This window comes from Eretmochelys imbricata, chromosome 3 (assembly GCF_965152235.1).
Source record: "Eretmochelys imbricata isolate rEreImb1 chromosome 3, rEreImb1.hap1, whole genome shotgun sequence".
In the NCBI taxonomy this organism is placed as follows: domain Eukaryota; kingdom Metazoa; phylum Chordata; order Testudines; family Cheloniidae; genus Eretmochelys; species Eretmochelys imbricata.
Window position 1 is genome coordinate 205,174,284 of NC_135574.1, and position 15,604 is coordinate 205,189,887.

Sequence of the window (15,604 nt, forward strand, 5' to 3'; positions counted from 1 at the left end):
TATGGTCCTCTCCTAATTTGTATTGAATTTTTAGTATAACTGTATAGCAAACAAGTGTATACAGCAAGAACATTGGTGTTAATTTTGCTATCGCTAATAGGGTAGATTGAAGTATAAAAATATAACTCGTATTGTACAGGTCTGCTTCATCCTGCTTAAGAGGAAAGCAGAAAAGTAAGGAGAAGAATGGTAGATAGGGAAAGGTTTAAGGGTTAATCTCCTGATTGACAGTATATGAACCATAATTATCCCAGATACCTGTGTATCATATGGACTTTCAAAAGAGATCGTGTCTGCTAGTGATGAAATCCATTCCTAAAATGTCAGTCTCGTGTCAGCTTTCCAGTGTCTTAGTATAATATTTTTTGCAGTTAATATGCTGATAATGATCTAAGTAATGTTGTTCTGATAGACGCTTCAGTTTTGACACATAATATAGGAAACCTAAATCTGATGAAATCACAGCGTTCTTGCGTCTTGAAATTTTAAACTCTAGCTTTCAGACTGCTTCTTATCCACCATCGTTAAAGCCTAAATCACATATTTCTTTTTATGTGTATGTCAAGTTATTACTAAGTAAGGGGCCTGTTTTTGTGCTCACTGAAGGCAGTAACAAAACTTCCCTTGAAGTCAACGAGACCAGAATCTGGTCCAGTATTGACTTTGCTTGGTTGAATCCTCATCTCTCAGTGAAATTAAACTGAAAACCATAGGTGTGTTTTCCCCCAAAGAATGAAATATAGAAGGTTTGGCATATCTAGCTTTGTCTTCTGGCTTTGTGGAATATTCTGTTTCATTGTTTCTGAACTCTCATACCACAGCGCTTCACTTTGAGGCTTCTTATATTTTGACAGCAATCTTTTAAATGCTCTCTCTTTCTCTCCCCCCTGTCCCCAAGTAACATAATAGTTGTGCACTTGAAATAAAATAGTAATCACCACTGCCTCTTGAATGTCTGCTTTTACTTTAAAAATAGCTTTGATTTCTGCTCTGTCTTGCTGCAATTGTATGTTTAAAAATGCACACTGTCTGTAATAGTGTTGTGTGATGGGTCGGGAATTGCTGTCCTCACTACTGTGCCAGGTAATACACATTTCAAACTAGCTCAGTTAAAAGAACCATCTACTAATTTATACTTTCTGGAAGCTGTTCCAGTCTGTGTCCTATTGAGTCTAATTCTGCTGATGGATATTAAAATCTCCTCCAGCAATTTGTGGCTTACAGAGTGCTATGCCTTTGCCAGAATATTTGTAAACTTTCTGAAGTTTGTAAACAGTCTGTGTGCTGCCCCAGCTCTGTGCAGACAGCCGGCATCACAGACATTGAGTGAACCACCCAATGACCAAAAGATCCGTTAAGGTACGAAGGCACCAGGCCAGGTTTATTGTCAACAAAGCACGGTAATAGCACCTGGCAGACTCTACGAGGATACTAAGACATGTATGCTTGTAACAACGGACGTAGCTCAGTGAATGGTGGGACTTTCCATTCCCCCCTTGGCTGGACAAAGATACTCCCTCTGAGATACATCTTTATACCCTGATACAAACAAATTATGTGCTGCCTCTGACATAGTTATTGCCTCCAGACATGGCTAGTTATCACCCACCACCTTGTACATGTTGGTTCGATCGAAACATTTCTATTACGTACTGTCATCCTGACCTTATCTTTTAGGAGGTCAGTGTGTTCCTGTTATCCTTGGGGAATGTTTTTGTACCATCCTCGATATTGGGATGTTTTGGTACCACTTGATATAGGGGTATGTTTGCGTGAGTGCTCTGTCCTTAGCACTTCTTAGGAATGTGTATTTCTGCAATATTAGCCCTGTTTTTGCTAGATTCTGTGAGCAGGTCCTGTCTCATACCAGACCTCTGATGCAAGGGCTTATTCTCAGGCTCTCTTCCTGGTACACCCGGTAGTTTGGCTGATGGCAGTCGCAAACTGTAATAATCTTGCTGAGCTGGAGCACTGTAGCTAATGGAGCTTTCATATTCAGTGAAGAGATACACCAGTGGGGCTTGTGGAGCTCACCAGACCTTTGGCAAAGTTGTAATAACCAGTCTAGGACGTGATGGACCATTCAAATATCCTGACATCTGTACTGAAAACTTCCAAAAGTCAACAGCCTACATTGCCAGAAATTATTCTGTGCATTAGATTTTATGAGGGATAATGGGAGGAATGGTCTACTGGCCAGAGAACTAGTTGGGGACCCAGGTTCAGTTCCTCGAATATATTATGGAAATGAGGGCCAGGGGAGGAGATAATTATCTAAGACTATGTCTACACTACCCAATTAACCCATGTGATTGGAATCCAGGTTAGCCTAGCCCAGATATGAGTGTGCCCACTGCAAAGCAATGCTTGAGTTACTGTGGCCTCACTATTTCTGCACTTCTCCCGTCTGGGGGCATAGCCTATGGTTCTTTGAGAAGCTCTAAGATTCTTTTTCAGCTGTTTGTGTCAATTCCAAGAGAACATGTCTGTCCTTTGGGAGGGAGAGAATTGTGGGAAGGGTATTGGAGGACTATTAGCACTTGAATGATTTAGCCTGAAGGTTACAGCCAAAGTCAAACTGGAACCCAGGCTCTAGCCCACATCCCCAGCTGAGCCAGCAAACCTGGGCTTAAAACACCTCCAAACCCAGGTCAGAGGTCTTTGTGTGGACAGTAGGGGAGTTAAGGCCAAAACCTGGATGAGAGCTTGGGTTTAATTGCGCAGTGCAGACATATCCTTAGATAGATTTATGAATAAAACAAATATGAAGTTTCTAGGCCATGCTGTCTGAGAGATGTGTCCAAAGAATATTCTAAAAGCAAATTACTTCTATTTTTAAAGTCTCATATCTCAGAAATGTCTTGTTTGTTTCACCTTAAATACAGAAAAGAAAAAAAAATTCTGTGGCCCTGGAGGTACCACACACAGAAACCTCTAAAGGAAAAGGATTTTAAAAAATTAAGAGGGTGATGATGTAAGCAAAAATGAACTTGTGATTTTAATTAAATTTTTACACATAGAGTAATGCCTATAAGCGTATTGTATCAAAGAGAAAGTTGAAAGGTATTTTGGTCAATTGATAAGAGCATAGGCAGGGAGAAGGTATTTGATGAGAGGGCTCCTAAATCTAATAGATATAGGCATACCAAGATCCAATGGCTGGAAGTTGACGTAAAAATATTCAAAAAGAAATAGATGTGTATTTGTTACAGGAAAGGAAATTAACCATTGGAGTAGCTTGCCAAGGGATGCAGTACACTCTACATGACTTGGAGTCTGTAAATCAAGACTGGCTGTTTTTCTAAAACAGTGTTTCCCAAACTAGGGATGCCGCTTGTTCAGGGAAAGCCCCTGGTGGGCCAGGCCGGTTTGTTTACCTGCCGCGTCCGCAGGTTCGGCCGATCATGGCTCCCCCCGGCCGTGGTTCGCCGCTGCAGGCCAATGGGAGCTGTGGGAAGCGGCGCGAGCCGAGAGACGTACTGGCCGCCGCTTTCCACAGCCCCCGTTGGCTGGGCACAGCGAACCGCGGCCGGTGGGAGCCGTGATCGACTGAACCTGCGGACGCGGCAGGTAAACAAACCGCCCGGGCCTGCCAGGGACTTTCCCTGCACAAGCGGCGTCCCTAGTTTGGGAAACACTGCCCTAAAACATTCACGAGCTCAGCTACAAGTTTTCGTGTTTGATGCAGGAATCACTGGATGTGGCCTGTGTTACGTAGGAGGTCAGATTAGATGGTCATCATGGTTCCGTCTGGACTAAAAATCTTGTTACCTCGTCAGCTATCTCAACAGGCAGACCTGAGAGCACAAGGGAAGCTAGGCACTGCCTTCACAACTCCCGCTTCCTTCATTCCTGGTGCAGCCCCAAAGTGCTAAGGTGGGTTATGCTGACTCTGAGCAGACAAGCTAGTTTTCTACCTCTAGCTGTGGCCACTCCACAGCTATCCTTTCCCAAGCCCTGGTCAGGATTATTACCCAGCAATCCCTTGGTGCTTCACAACACTTCAGAAGACCGAGGGAACTGCCTCCCCCTAGAAAGGCCTTGTCCAAGAAATAGCACCTAGATGGTCTTGTCTCCATGTCTTCTATGGACAATACAGGAAGTCCACCAAAAATATAAAAGAAATCCAGGAAGCATCGCAGGGATTTGGACTCTTCCACAGAATCTTATGCTTCCTTCCCTTGTCAAAGGAAGAAAGGAATGATCAGAACTCAAGAAGTCATATGCAGGGTCAGAGAACAGTCTGTTCTCCGTTGTCTAGCTTGGCACTGTGTCCAGGTGTGTTGGTACCATGTTATGCCAACAGCTAGGCAAGATGGAGAGAGGTACTGCTGTCAGGCAAGTATTTTTCCCTCCTGCAGTTAGGTGGGGCCAGGCTTGCCTCTCAACTCATGCCTTCAGGAATCATTACATCTGAATGAGAAGCGCCCGCTAAGAGAGGATGTCTGAACTGACAGGTAAGGAAGTCTCTCAGCTTTTGCTAAAAGGAGCAACTTCTGGTACAGGTACCCAAAATAGAGGCAGCAGTTGCCACATGTATGAAGAAAATGGTGACTCCTGCTGAAGGAGAATACATGCCTTAGAAACAGGTAGAGAGACCAAAACGAGCCTGTCTATGAAGGCTGTAGAGAACTTGTAGTTCCATCATCTTTCACTTGCTCTTCCAGAACAGTATTGATGAGGTGCAAAGAAGTGATAGAAATCCCATCCCGTCTGAAGCACCATGCTATCCAGTGCAGCCGCCAGAGCATGGTCTGTGACCGAGTACTTGGAAAGCTGACTCGCAAGCCAAATAACTGCTAGCAACTGCCCCCGGGAGGGATGACAGACTCTCTGGAGACTTTCTAGCTAAGGTGGTCTTCCTCCTCACTTTGTCTGTGAGATCCCATGAGAGAGTGAAGCTGCATAGAACGAAAGCTGGCTTTCCTTTCATTATTATGCCATTTTGAAGTACCACTCTGCTTTGACCTTTGTAGAAACAAAGGCTCCAGGGCAGGGAGATATAGACAGGGCGCGTCTACATCAGCAGCGTTACAGCAGTGCAGCACGTCTGGTGAAGACACACCATGCCAATGGGAGAAGCTCTCCCACCGATGTAGCACTGTCCACACCCGCGCTTAGGTCAGTGTCACTTACGTCACTCAGGGGTGTGGATTATTCACACGGTGTGAGTCATACCGAAGTAAGCTCTAGTGTAGACCAAGCCTTAAGTATAAGGAGCCAGAGCATTAGCAGCAAGTGTTTCCATTTTAAGATGATGTTTTCAGTAGCTCTTATCTTTTCTAATTCTGTTTATCTTTTGGACTGAAATTTGAGAAGTTTGGCGTCTGCCTGAGGTGAATGTTGTTTGAATCAAAACAATTCATCCAATTTTAACTATGGGGCTATAAACCTGGTGCCATCTGCGTAATATGGGCATATGTAACATACAAATAATAATCACCTTTTTGGTACAAGTTCATCCAGGGTTTATAGTCCCTTCCTGGAGAAGCTATTGTAAACATGTAACCACTTTGCATACTTTTTTGGGTATTGGTGTGGACCATCCCTGCTAGCCTATGTTTAATGCTAGAGTTCCAGATTTAATGTGTTTATCAGAAACAGGAACCTCTCCCTCCGAGTGGGAACCAAACCTGTAAGATGTACTGTGCCATAATCGATATAAATGCAAAGAGATTTTCCCTAAACATTTGAATAGGTATTTAGACTTTAGGTCTGTGAACATGGCTATTGGTTAACCATTGTTAAATTCAGAGTTCTGAAACTTATTTTTCAGCTGGGAATCATTTATAATAGTCCCAGAAAACATTTGCCCATGTGATTCACCAGCAAACCTCTGGGCCACAAATATAGAAAAACGATCTGGGGTTTCTCTGTGGGTTTTAATCTGTTGTGGGTGGCAAAGAGTTTAAGAAATGTGCAAAAGAATTATAATGACTGTGGCTTTTTGATTGCTCTGACGTCATCTCCCTGTGGGGGTCCCCTTTCATGTTCCAGTCTCCTGCAAGTTTGCAAATTGAGAAAGAGGCAGTACAAGGGAGATCAGGTCTGTTTTTTGCTTGCTTGGTAGCAATTCAGTCTCATAAATTTGTTTTATTTTCCATTATTACTTGGTATTTTTGCTGCGTAGCTAGTTAGCAATTGAGAATAGAATGGCATTTCCTCAGGATAGTGAATATTTCATGGTATCTTTTTTTGAATGGAAAATCAGGTTTGTCATAGCTTTTTTTAAAGCAGTAATTCTTCATCATTGTCAGTCCTTAGGGAAGTCATTAGTGAGTTTCCATTGCAAGAAATCTCATTTTGCTTTGTGTTTTGGAACGTTGTGACTTCTAGCCCCCAAAGAGCAGCAGTGCGTTGTTACATCTTTGATTATCAGAAAGAAACTAGCAGCTTTGGTACTGATCTGGTTACCGTTGTTCAAAGCAAGTTGCTCCCATCTGTGTGGAAAGATTTGGTCAACCCCCCACCTGCAGTTCAGAGCCCAAGCAAAGGACTGGGGAACAACATGGGAGTTTGGGAGGGCGAGAGTAATCTTCAGCCTCTCGGCCTGAAGGGAGGGTGTGAAGCGCTGTGCAGGCTGGCTTCAGCCACTGCCACAGAATGTACAGTATAGGCAGTTGTGTTCTGAAGACCCTCTCTTCCCATGCGCACGCAGGGTGGGACCTGCTGTGGCCAAACCATGCCACTCCTCTGCCTCACGCGCAGCCCCTTGCACTTTCCCGGAGAGCTGCCTTGGAGCTGGGATCTACATGACACAGGGCCGCGCGGTACCCCTGGATGGACTGTTTGCGGGGTGGCCTGCTGAGCAACAGAAACATGGTATTTCTGCTGAGATTCCGAACGTATGCACCTGCAATGGGCCTGTTGGGATTCATATTCGTAGCAAAACTCAGCTTGTATCTGGCAAACAGAAAATGGGTCTCAGAACATTTCTTCAGGTATGTTATACAGTCAGAAATGGGGCTTTCCCACATCACCTCTACTGTCCGCTAACGTCTGATCTATTAGACGTGGCTTAATGCACATCTGTGCTGGGAACACTAATCCAAGGTCAGGGGAAATATTTTCCCCCGGGGTTTTTCACCACTTTGCTTTGAAGAATGGAAGAAGCCCTTGTGCTTGGGGAGCTTTAACTCATTTTAGTCCGTAATTTTGAGGAGGCGCTTGCTCGGAATCAGAAGTTCCATCAGAGACTGGCTCAGCATCCACAAAAACTTGGAGTAGCAAATTTTGACATGTGGCTATTTCCTATCTGCTGAAAATCCTTTTCAAGCATTATCCAAAATAGCACAACGTTTTTGCAGATGTTCTTCACCAAAACAATTAAGCTCTGGTAGCATTGCCATAAGGCAGCGCGTCAGTGATCTGTCCCAGCCTAGGGGTGCTCCAGGCTACTTAAGGGGTTTCCAGCTACCCGTGTTCAGTGGTAAAGGAGCCTCTGGGTAACTGTTCCTCTCTATCTGTCTGGTATCCTCTTCCCTCTCCCATGAGGCATTACACACAGTTTTTCTCTCTGTGTTGCCACCTCCTGTCTCTACGGCAGGCCTAAAAAGGAGACTGAAGCTCATGCGTCGGGAGAGGGAATGTGTTGGGTCTAGCATAGGAGCAGTCTGAACTGCATAGGAAGAAAGGGAGACAAGGAGAGCACGGAGGGCAGGGGGACAAACTTGGGATGGAGGAAGCTGAAGAAATGTAAAGAGCTGCAGGAGAAATAAAGGAGGGACGAGAAGGAAAAGGAACAGGCAGAAAAGGACAGGAGAAAACTTGTACAGAGAAAAACCCGAGACTGCAGCGAAGTATGGGCTGGATGAATGCACTATAAGGTGGGTAGAAAGTTGGCTAGATTGTCGGGCTCAACGGGTAGTGATCAATGGCTCCATGTCTATTTGGCAGCCGGTGTCAAGTGGAGTGCCCCAGGGGTCGGTCCTGGAGCCGGTTTTGTTCAATATCTTCAAAAATGATCTGGAGGATGGTGTGGATTGCACTCTCAGCAAATTTGCAGATGATACTAAACTAGGAGGAGTGGTAGATACGCTGGAGGGCAGGGATAGGATACAGAGGGACCTAGACAAATTGGAGGACTGGGCCAAAAGAAATCTGATGAGGTTCAATAAGGATAAGTGCAGGGTCCTGCACTTAGGACGGAAGAACCCAATGCACCGCTACCAACTAGGGACCGAATGGCTAGGCAGCAGTTCTGCGGAAAAGGACCTAGGGGTGACAGTGGACGAGAAGCTGGATATGAGTCAACAGTGTGCCCTTGTTGCCAAGAAGACCAATGGCATTTTGGGCAGTATAAGTAGGGGCATAGCGAGCAGCTCGAGGGACATGATCGTCCCCCTCTATTCGACATTGGTGAGGCCTCATCTGGAGTACTGTGTCCAGTTTTGGGCCCCACACTACAAGAAGGATGTGGATAAATTGGAGAGAGTCCAGCGAAGGGCAACAAAAATGATTAGGGGTCTGGAACACATGACTTATGAGGAGAGGTTGAGGGAACTGGGATTGTTTAGTCTGCAGAAGAGAAGAATGAGGGGGGATTTGATAGCTGCTTTCAACTACCTGAGAGGTGGTTCCAGAGAGGATGGTTCTAGACTATTCTCAGTGGTAGAAGAGGACAGGACAAGGAGTAATGGTCTCAAGTTGCAGTGGGGGAGGTTTAGGTTGGATATTAGGAAAAACTTTTTCACTAGGAGGGTGGTGAAACACTGGAATGCGTTACCTAGGGACGTGGTAGAATCTCCTTCCTTAGAAGTTTTTAAGGTCAGGCTTGACAAAGCCCTGGCTGGGATGATTTAATTGGGGATTGGTCCTGCTTTGAGCAGGGGGTTAAACTAGATGACCTCCTGAGGTCCCTTCCAACCCTGATATTCTATGATTCTTTTTGAGACCAAGTTTGGTGGGAAGTGGAGTGCCCAGGCACTAATCCATGGTGTAGGGCACCCTAGGAAAAAATACTGTAAATAGATAAAAGAAAAGGAGGACTTGTGGCACCTTAGAGACTAACAAATTTATTTGAGCATAAGCTTTTGTGAGCTACAGCTCACTTCATGAAGTCTACCCCCAACCGTCCCTCCCTCTCCCCCCCCACTGCCTCCTATATCTTTCCAATATGAGCGATGAACCTTTATCCAGCCACCCCATAAAGCCTGTGTGCCACCCTCCATTTTATCTGCTTATTATCGTTAAATACTGTGTTCTTGCCTCTTATCCTCCAAATACAGACCAGAAACATGGCCCTCTACCACCCTGACTTCCTGGCATGGTTTCAAAAACACAAACACATGCTGCATCTTTATTCTCTGACCGAAAGAGCACTGTCTCTTGTGTGCCATTCTAGCATGAACTAAGAGCTCAGTCTACCCATCGAGTTTCTCTTTCTGTATTGGAAGCTCTGGTTTCAGAGTAACAGCCGTGTTAGTCTGTATTCGCAGAAAGAAAAGGAGTACTTGTGGCACCTTAGAGCTCTGTTATACTTTCAGCATTCACTCAGCTGTGTGACTAGCAGACCCCCTCGATCGTAAACCACATCCCTACCTTTTCCCACTTCATGCAATGTGTATATCAGAGGCGACAGGCTTCAGAGAGCCCCCATTTACCAAAACAGGCTATGAAGCTATTATTTATTGTATTATCATAGTGCCTTGGACCCCTAGTAATGGACAAGAACTCCATTCAAACACAGAACAAAAAAATGGTCCCTTCCCCAAATTACATTGCATTACATTTTTATTAGATGAAAGCATGAGTGTTTATTTCTGCTTAATTTATTTATAAGCATTTCATTCTAGGAAGTTGCTGGGTGCTCAACACTCTTGAAAGTCAGGCCATTTATCTAGGCACCTACATATAGGAATAAAGGCCTAACATAAAAAGCCATTTAAAAAAAATGTCGATCCCACTTTTTCCATAGTGTGATCCCTCAGGGCGCAGCCTTCTTTCAAGAGTTCTCTGACATTTTTTTTTCTTTTCATTTTCAGATGGCAAGTTTGGAGCCTACATGCAAGTAAACATCCAGAATGATGGTCCTGTGACTATAGAACTGGAATCCCCTGCTGCCACGACGGACCCGAAGCAGGTAAGCCATTAGAAGGCTCTAATTCAGAGCGAGGGGAGACACTTGTACAGTTCTCAGGGTGGATGTGGCCTGCTGACAGTTGGGTGGCTTGGGGCTTTACTTTGTTCTGTATCACACGGTACAGCTGACTTTTGTCATAAGGTCTTAATGCTTTCTGAATTGCCCCTGCAAAGTTAAATAATTTTTCTTCAGTCCCCTGGCTCCTTGGAAGCTGCCTACTGTCTTGCTAAAGGTCACGTATGTGTGTCATGTGGAGCTGCATTTATAGTACATTCTTCATTAAGGCTGCCTTTTAATTATGAGTCATAGATCTTTTTTTTTTTTAATGTATTTGCTTTTTATTTTACAATCAAGACTTTTGACATTTTGGGGCTCTTGTACATGGGTGGGTGCATGGGGTGATCAACAGGCAAACTGGTTTTTCTGAGGAACTAGAGTGCTGCCAGATTAAACCCTGAGCAGCGTGGGAGGCTAATGAGAAGTAGGAACAGCACTGCTGTGATGCACTGGATCCGACTAGAGAACTCTGAGAACTTAGTTCCTCTCAGGTGACGAGGATTCCCTACCCTCTAGGGTAAAGGTAATTATTCGTGGAGTTATGTTGGGGTTTTCCGTTTCATTCTAGAACGACAATTGCTGTTGCATATTCATATCGGTCCTCTTGTATCATGGAACTGACACGGTCTAACGTCTCTGGAATACAAATGGTGGCTGTAATCCCTGATGCTTTTTTACTACTGTATACTTATATAATTCTCTCCCTTATCACCATGATGACTCTTTGACTGTTCGTAAAAATTGGCATGATAAAGCAGCACTGTTTTAGCATGATAACCAAAAACATATCTCAATGCATAATAGCATAAGACAAACCGTGATGGACTTGAGTTCATACAGGGTTTTACCCAAGGCAAGTTGTACATTTTCCAGGTGTTGATCTTGCCTGTATCTCCTTTTTATGGGCAGTCTTTTTGCAATAATGGAGACTGCTTCTGGAATTGGAGACTGAGGATTGCTCAGTCTTTCTTCAATACGTTTTCTTTTTAAAAAGCACATTCTTTATTCCTGGAAGAGCACACGTAACACTAGGTGTCAGTAGAGTTACATTACTTCAGAGATTGTGTTTATATACAGTTTTTTAAACAAATATCAGAGTAGGTAAATCAGAAATTCTAGATATCCTTGGATAGTCTTCAAATGTTATTGGGGGCCTTAAAGAAAAGGGAGAATGGTAAAACCCTATGAGGAGTCTTATCCGCAGTAGAATCTCTTGCATATAATTCCTTTAAAATTGCACAATAGCACTTTAAACAATGCTAATCAGAAAAAAAGAAGGTGTCTAAATTGGACACAAGAGCCCCAAAGGAAGCAGAGAGATGATAACTGAATAATTCTGGTGATTAATAAGCTTCCTTCATTTGCCCCTGCATTGGGTGAGTCTTTGTGGCTACACAGGGGTATGTAATGGCAAGCCTGTCTACCTTCCTAAATTACTATATTTTTATATGTACAGGATAAGCTGTGCTGGAGTTTGGAGATGGTAACTCAACTATATTAAAGGTTTAATCAATACAAATTCCTATCATAAACTGAATAAAGTGACCTTGTCTTGAGAAATAATTTATCTTGAGAGCTGACTTTGCTGTAGGCAAATGTGATGACTGCTTTGATTAGGAAGGTGAAGGTAGAAGTTTAATGAGGAACATCAGATAAAAATAAATACAAGCTACTCTAGTGATAGATTAACATGTAGAGTATTTGGTATTTATTTCTGAATCACTTTAGTCTCTCTTGCATACAGGTTCCCATTTCTCTTCAATTAGGGTTGCTCAGAACTTTTATGGGTGTGTTGCTGCACTAATACCTGTAGACCAAAGGAGTCGCCACTTTGGGACACCTGTAGGGAAAAGATACTTCCGAGTTCACTGCCAAACCTGACACTCCTCCTTTTTGTATCTATGGAATGACATTGGGCCATGTTGTAATTGAATGTTAATTCAACTGCCCATTATATCTAAGCATCATCAGCTATTCTCCTTTTCGGAAAGTGTGAAAAGCCTGCAGGGCCAGTGGTTAACTGAAGAGTGGGTAGTTCTCCCCCACCAAAGAGGAGCAATAGGGGTCGCTGTTTTAAACACAGGTATTGTAATTTGCCTCCCTTGTGATTGCTATCTGATAATTGCATTACCAAGGTAAAAGAACCATTTCCAGGAAGTGCAAGAGTTAATTTGAGCCTGGTGCACAGCATGAAGTCCTGATTTATCGTCCCCCACTTTACCTCTCTAACTGTACAGCCTGTGTTACTGAAATTGCAAAACTGAAAGATTTTGTTCCATGTTCTTGGAACTACTCATAAATTAAATGTGGTGAGTGTGCCCCCTCCTTACCTCCAGCCTTTTAGGCTTATTCCTAATCTGCATCTCTCTCAGAGACTCATTTTAATCTTTGTGTTGAACCATAAAACATTTCTAATCTCCAACCTGGATTGTAATGCTGAACAAAACATCTGTTGTACTAAAACTGTTCTACACTTCAGAGCATTAATGAGACAGTGCATGTTTAGTCTGTTTTTTAACACACAGGCTGATTTTCCAGCATTACAGACTTGACCTGCAAAAGGCAAGCGGCAGGCTTTTAGTTCATGATGAGCTGGGTAAAATGTTTCCAGTAATATGACTTTCAGTATTTCATTCAATAGCACTTTTAGATTTATAGATTCAAATATTGTATTGTTGTTTGGAGCATATTTTTCCAACTCTCTTCTTCCCAGTTCAAAATAATTTGGTACTGCAGTAGCATGTTTATATTTAAATGTATTTTAATACTTATTAGCAATTGTCTTTACTTATAAGATTTTTTTTTCTAGGTAGAAACTTTTATCTTTCAATTTATTTGTACAATGCAAACATAATTCTTGACATGTCAAGAATATGGCCATGTCTAGGAAGGGAAAAGGGATGGACTTTTACATAACATTGAAAAGTGTGTAATATAAAACCTATAGATAGGCTTGGAAGAATGAGATTTTTATTGATAAATGTCAATGAACATCGATTTCACCGAACACGCACAAAGAAAAAATATTTCCATCAATAATAATCGAAATTCATGATAGGCCAGGTAAGAAAAATGCTGCTTGAGAGAACTTATTAGAATTTGATTTAAGGCTATTTGCTGTGTATATTTTGACATATATGTTGGCAATTTGTGTTTGAATGCTCACAAAGCTTTAACTTTTTGAATCTCAGCATCTACTGTCATTAAATAATTATTGTCCAATGCGCTCATAGTCTGAGCCTCCCATATCTTTCCACAACTGTGAAAATTTAAATGGATAAAAATAGCCAAAAAAAATGCTTAAATGTAACTATCAGTGTCTGTTGAAATGATAAAAATAAATAAATAAAATTGAATTTGACTAAGCCTACCTATAGAGTTAAGTTGAACAGTTATTAGCTGCCTTTGGTACCATTAACACAAGGTGGCTGTTTTTGCTAAGCCGTTTCAAAATGGAGTGCTGGCTCTCACGTGGTTCTTCACAGTTCCATCTTGTCTCCCCTTTTCTTTCACATGCATATAAGGCCGCCGGGAGGGGTTAGTGAGGATATGTGGGTTGTTGTGTCGTCAGCGTGCTGATGACCCCCAGCTCTGTAGCCCCGATGCAGAAAGATACTTAAACATGTGAGTAGTCCCCATGGAGAACCATGCTGTATTGGGACTTGCTTGTCATTCTCCTCTGATTTAGCCATAGTAGATTATATCTTTAGCCAGGCCTTGTCTACATAAAATTGCTTTGCCTGTATACCAATCCCAGCAGAGGCCTCTAATGTAGACACATCTTATGCTGATCGAAGGGGTTTTTCTGTCAGTATAATAACACCATACTAATGCTATATTATTACGGTAGTTACTACTACGCTTCTGTTGGCACAGCTATGTTGAACTTTGTCATGTAGACCTGGCCTTGGTGTTTGTTTGAGATTGCGGTATGGCATGTAAATAAAGTCAATACCACAGTTGACACTTACATTTTCTGATTTGGTACTTACAGCAGAGTGGTCAAGGATGGAAAAAGCTTAGAGGCTGAACTTCCCCCTAATCCTTCTAGTTAGCCCCTGTTAGATCAGATTCAGGTACGATAGCCAGACAGTGTGAGGAAGGTCACACTACCACCATTTCCAGACTAACCCAGGTCTGTGGATTGAGTACTGCAGTCTACATGGTGCAAAGTCCACTTCCTAGAGTATCTGGGTTTTTTAATGAACATAAAAATAAATTAAAGTACTAAAACAAAAATGTGATCAGTAAACACATTTCACATTTGTTTTGTTTATAAATATATTGTTAGGAAAGCTGAAAAAATCTGTGTCCCAGATGATGCATATCAATTTATAAAAGTCAGAGAATAATAAAGAAAAAATAGATTCTTCTTATTTGGGAAGAGGTTTTCATGGCTTGAAGTTGATGTATAATTTATGAAATGTGAATATGAGATTATAAGATGCTCACTCTTGAGGCCAAGCGGGGATTTCTCGGTGCACAGAGCTAAAATTGGAGTGCCCTTATGGAAATTGCATAAGGTCAAAGCTTTTTAGTAGCCCTTTCATCCCTAACTTGTTACACACCCTTCTTGTTTTTATTGTTATTAATACAACATATTGAGGCATTTGCCAGAACTCTTTTGAGTATTTAGCATGAAAGTGTGTTGTTTTTCTTCCATTTTAATCATAGAAGCGCAGCTTTAGTTTTTTCCGTCCTAAGGAGATTCTCTAATGCTGTAAAGCACATGTGTGAAATCTTTCTTCAATAGTTGAAACAATACCTGATGACACAACATATGAGCCCTGAGCATTAGAACCGTAAGAGATCCAAAATCAGTCCCATAAATTCAAATAAGTAGCTGTTCCAGTTCGGAGGACAGAATGACAAAGTTCTTATTTCAAATGCATGGAAATAAATGTCCTGACTTTTCCAGATATTTGTGATATTTGGGAAGGAAATAATTTGGGGTTTGCTGCTGTAATAGGACACTGAGGTTTAGAGAACTGAAGCTGTTGTTTACTAGATCTGGGGACCAAATCTTACATTAAAGAAATCTGTCAGTAATTCCATGAGGAATTCCAGAGGAAACCTTTCTCCTGATGGCTTGTTCAAGTTACAGTAGCTAATTTGAGAGCTCGTCTGCACATCTAAACAGAACAGTCCTTGCCTAATGCAATATCTGGTTGACTTTGTTCATTTTGTGTGGCCAGTGCCAGTGTCTATCAAGACAAGCACGGAAGGATAGGGAACTACCAGTGTACAATGGATAACATCTAAAATCACATCTTTGTCTGCCTTCCGTGCACTAATTAAAAAGTATCCAAGTTGGGGTTGCACATGGACCATTATTCTATTCTCTCTTATTCTAGGCATTTAAACTGTGCCTATCACCATAGTACCTGAGTGCATTACAACTTCTAAAAGTTAGATTGAATACATTTCTGTTTTTCTCCCTCTCCCCCTCTCTACTCCATCCTTTTG

General features: G+C 42.3%; 1 protein-coding gene across 2 annotated transcripts in view; it reads left to right on the forward strand.

The window, feature by feature from the left end:
* DTD1 (D-aminoacyl-tRNA deacylase 1) overlaps window positions 1-15,604 on the forward strand; it is a 96,884-nt gene that overhangs the window by 8,569 nt on the left and 72,711 nt on the right. For both annotated transcript variants that reach the window (XR_013345786.1, XM_077814144.1), the window contains exon 4: window positions 9,984-10,081. Coding sequence is in view for 1 of the 2 variants with exons in the window: in XM_077814144.1 (XP_077670270.1) it covers window positions 9,984-10,081 (98 nt within the window). In the remaining variant the exon portion in view is untranslated. The remainder of the gene's footprint in view (window positions 1-9,983; window positions 10,082-15,604) is intronic.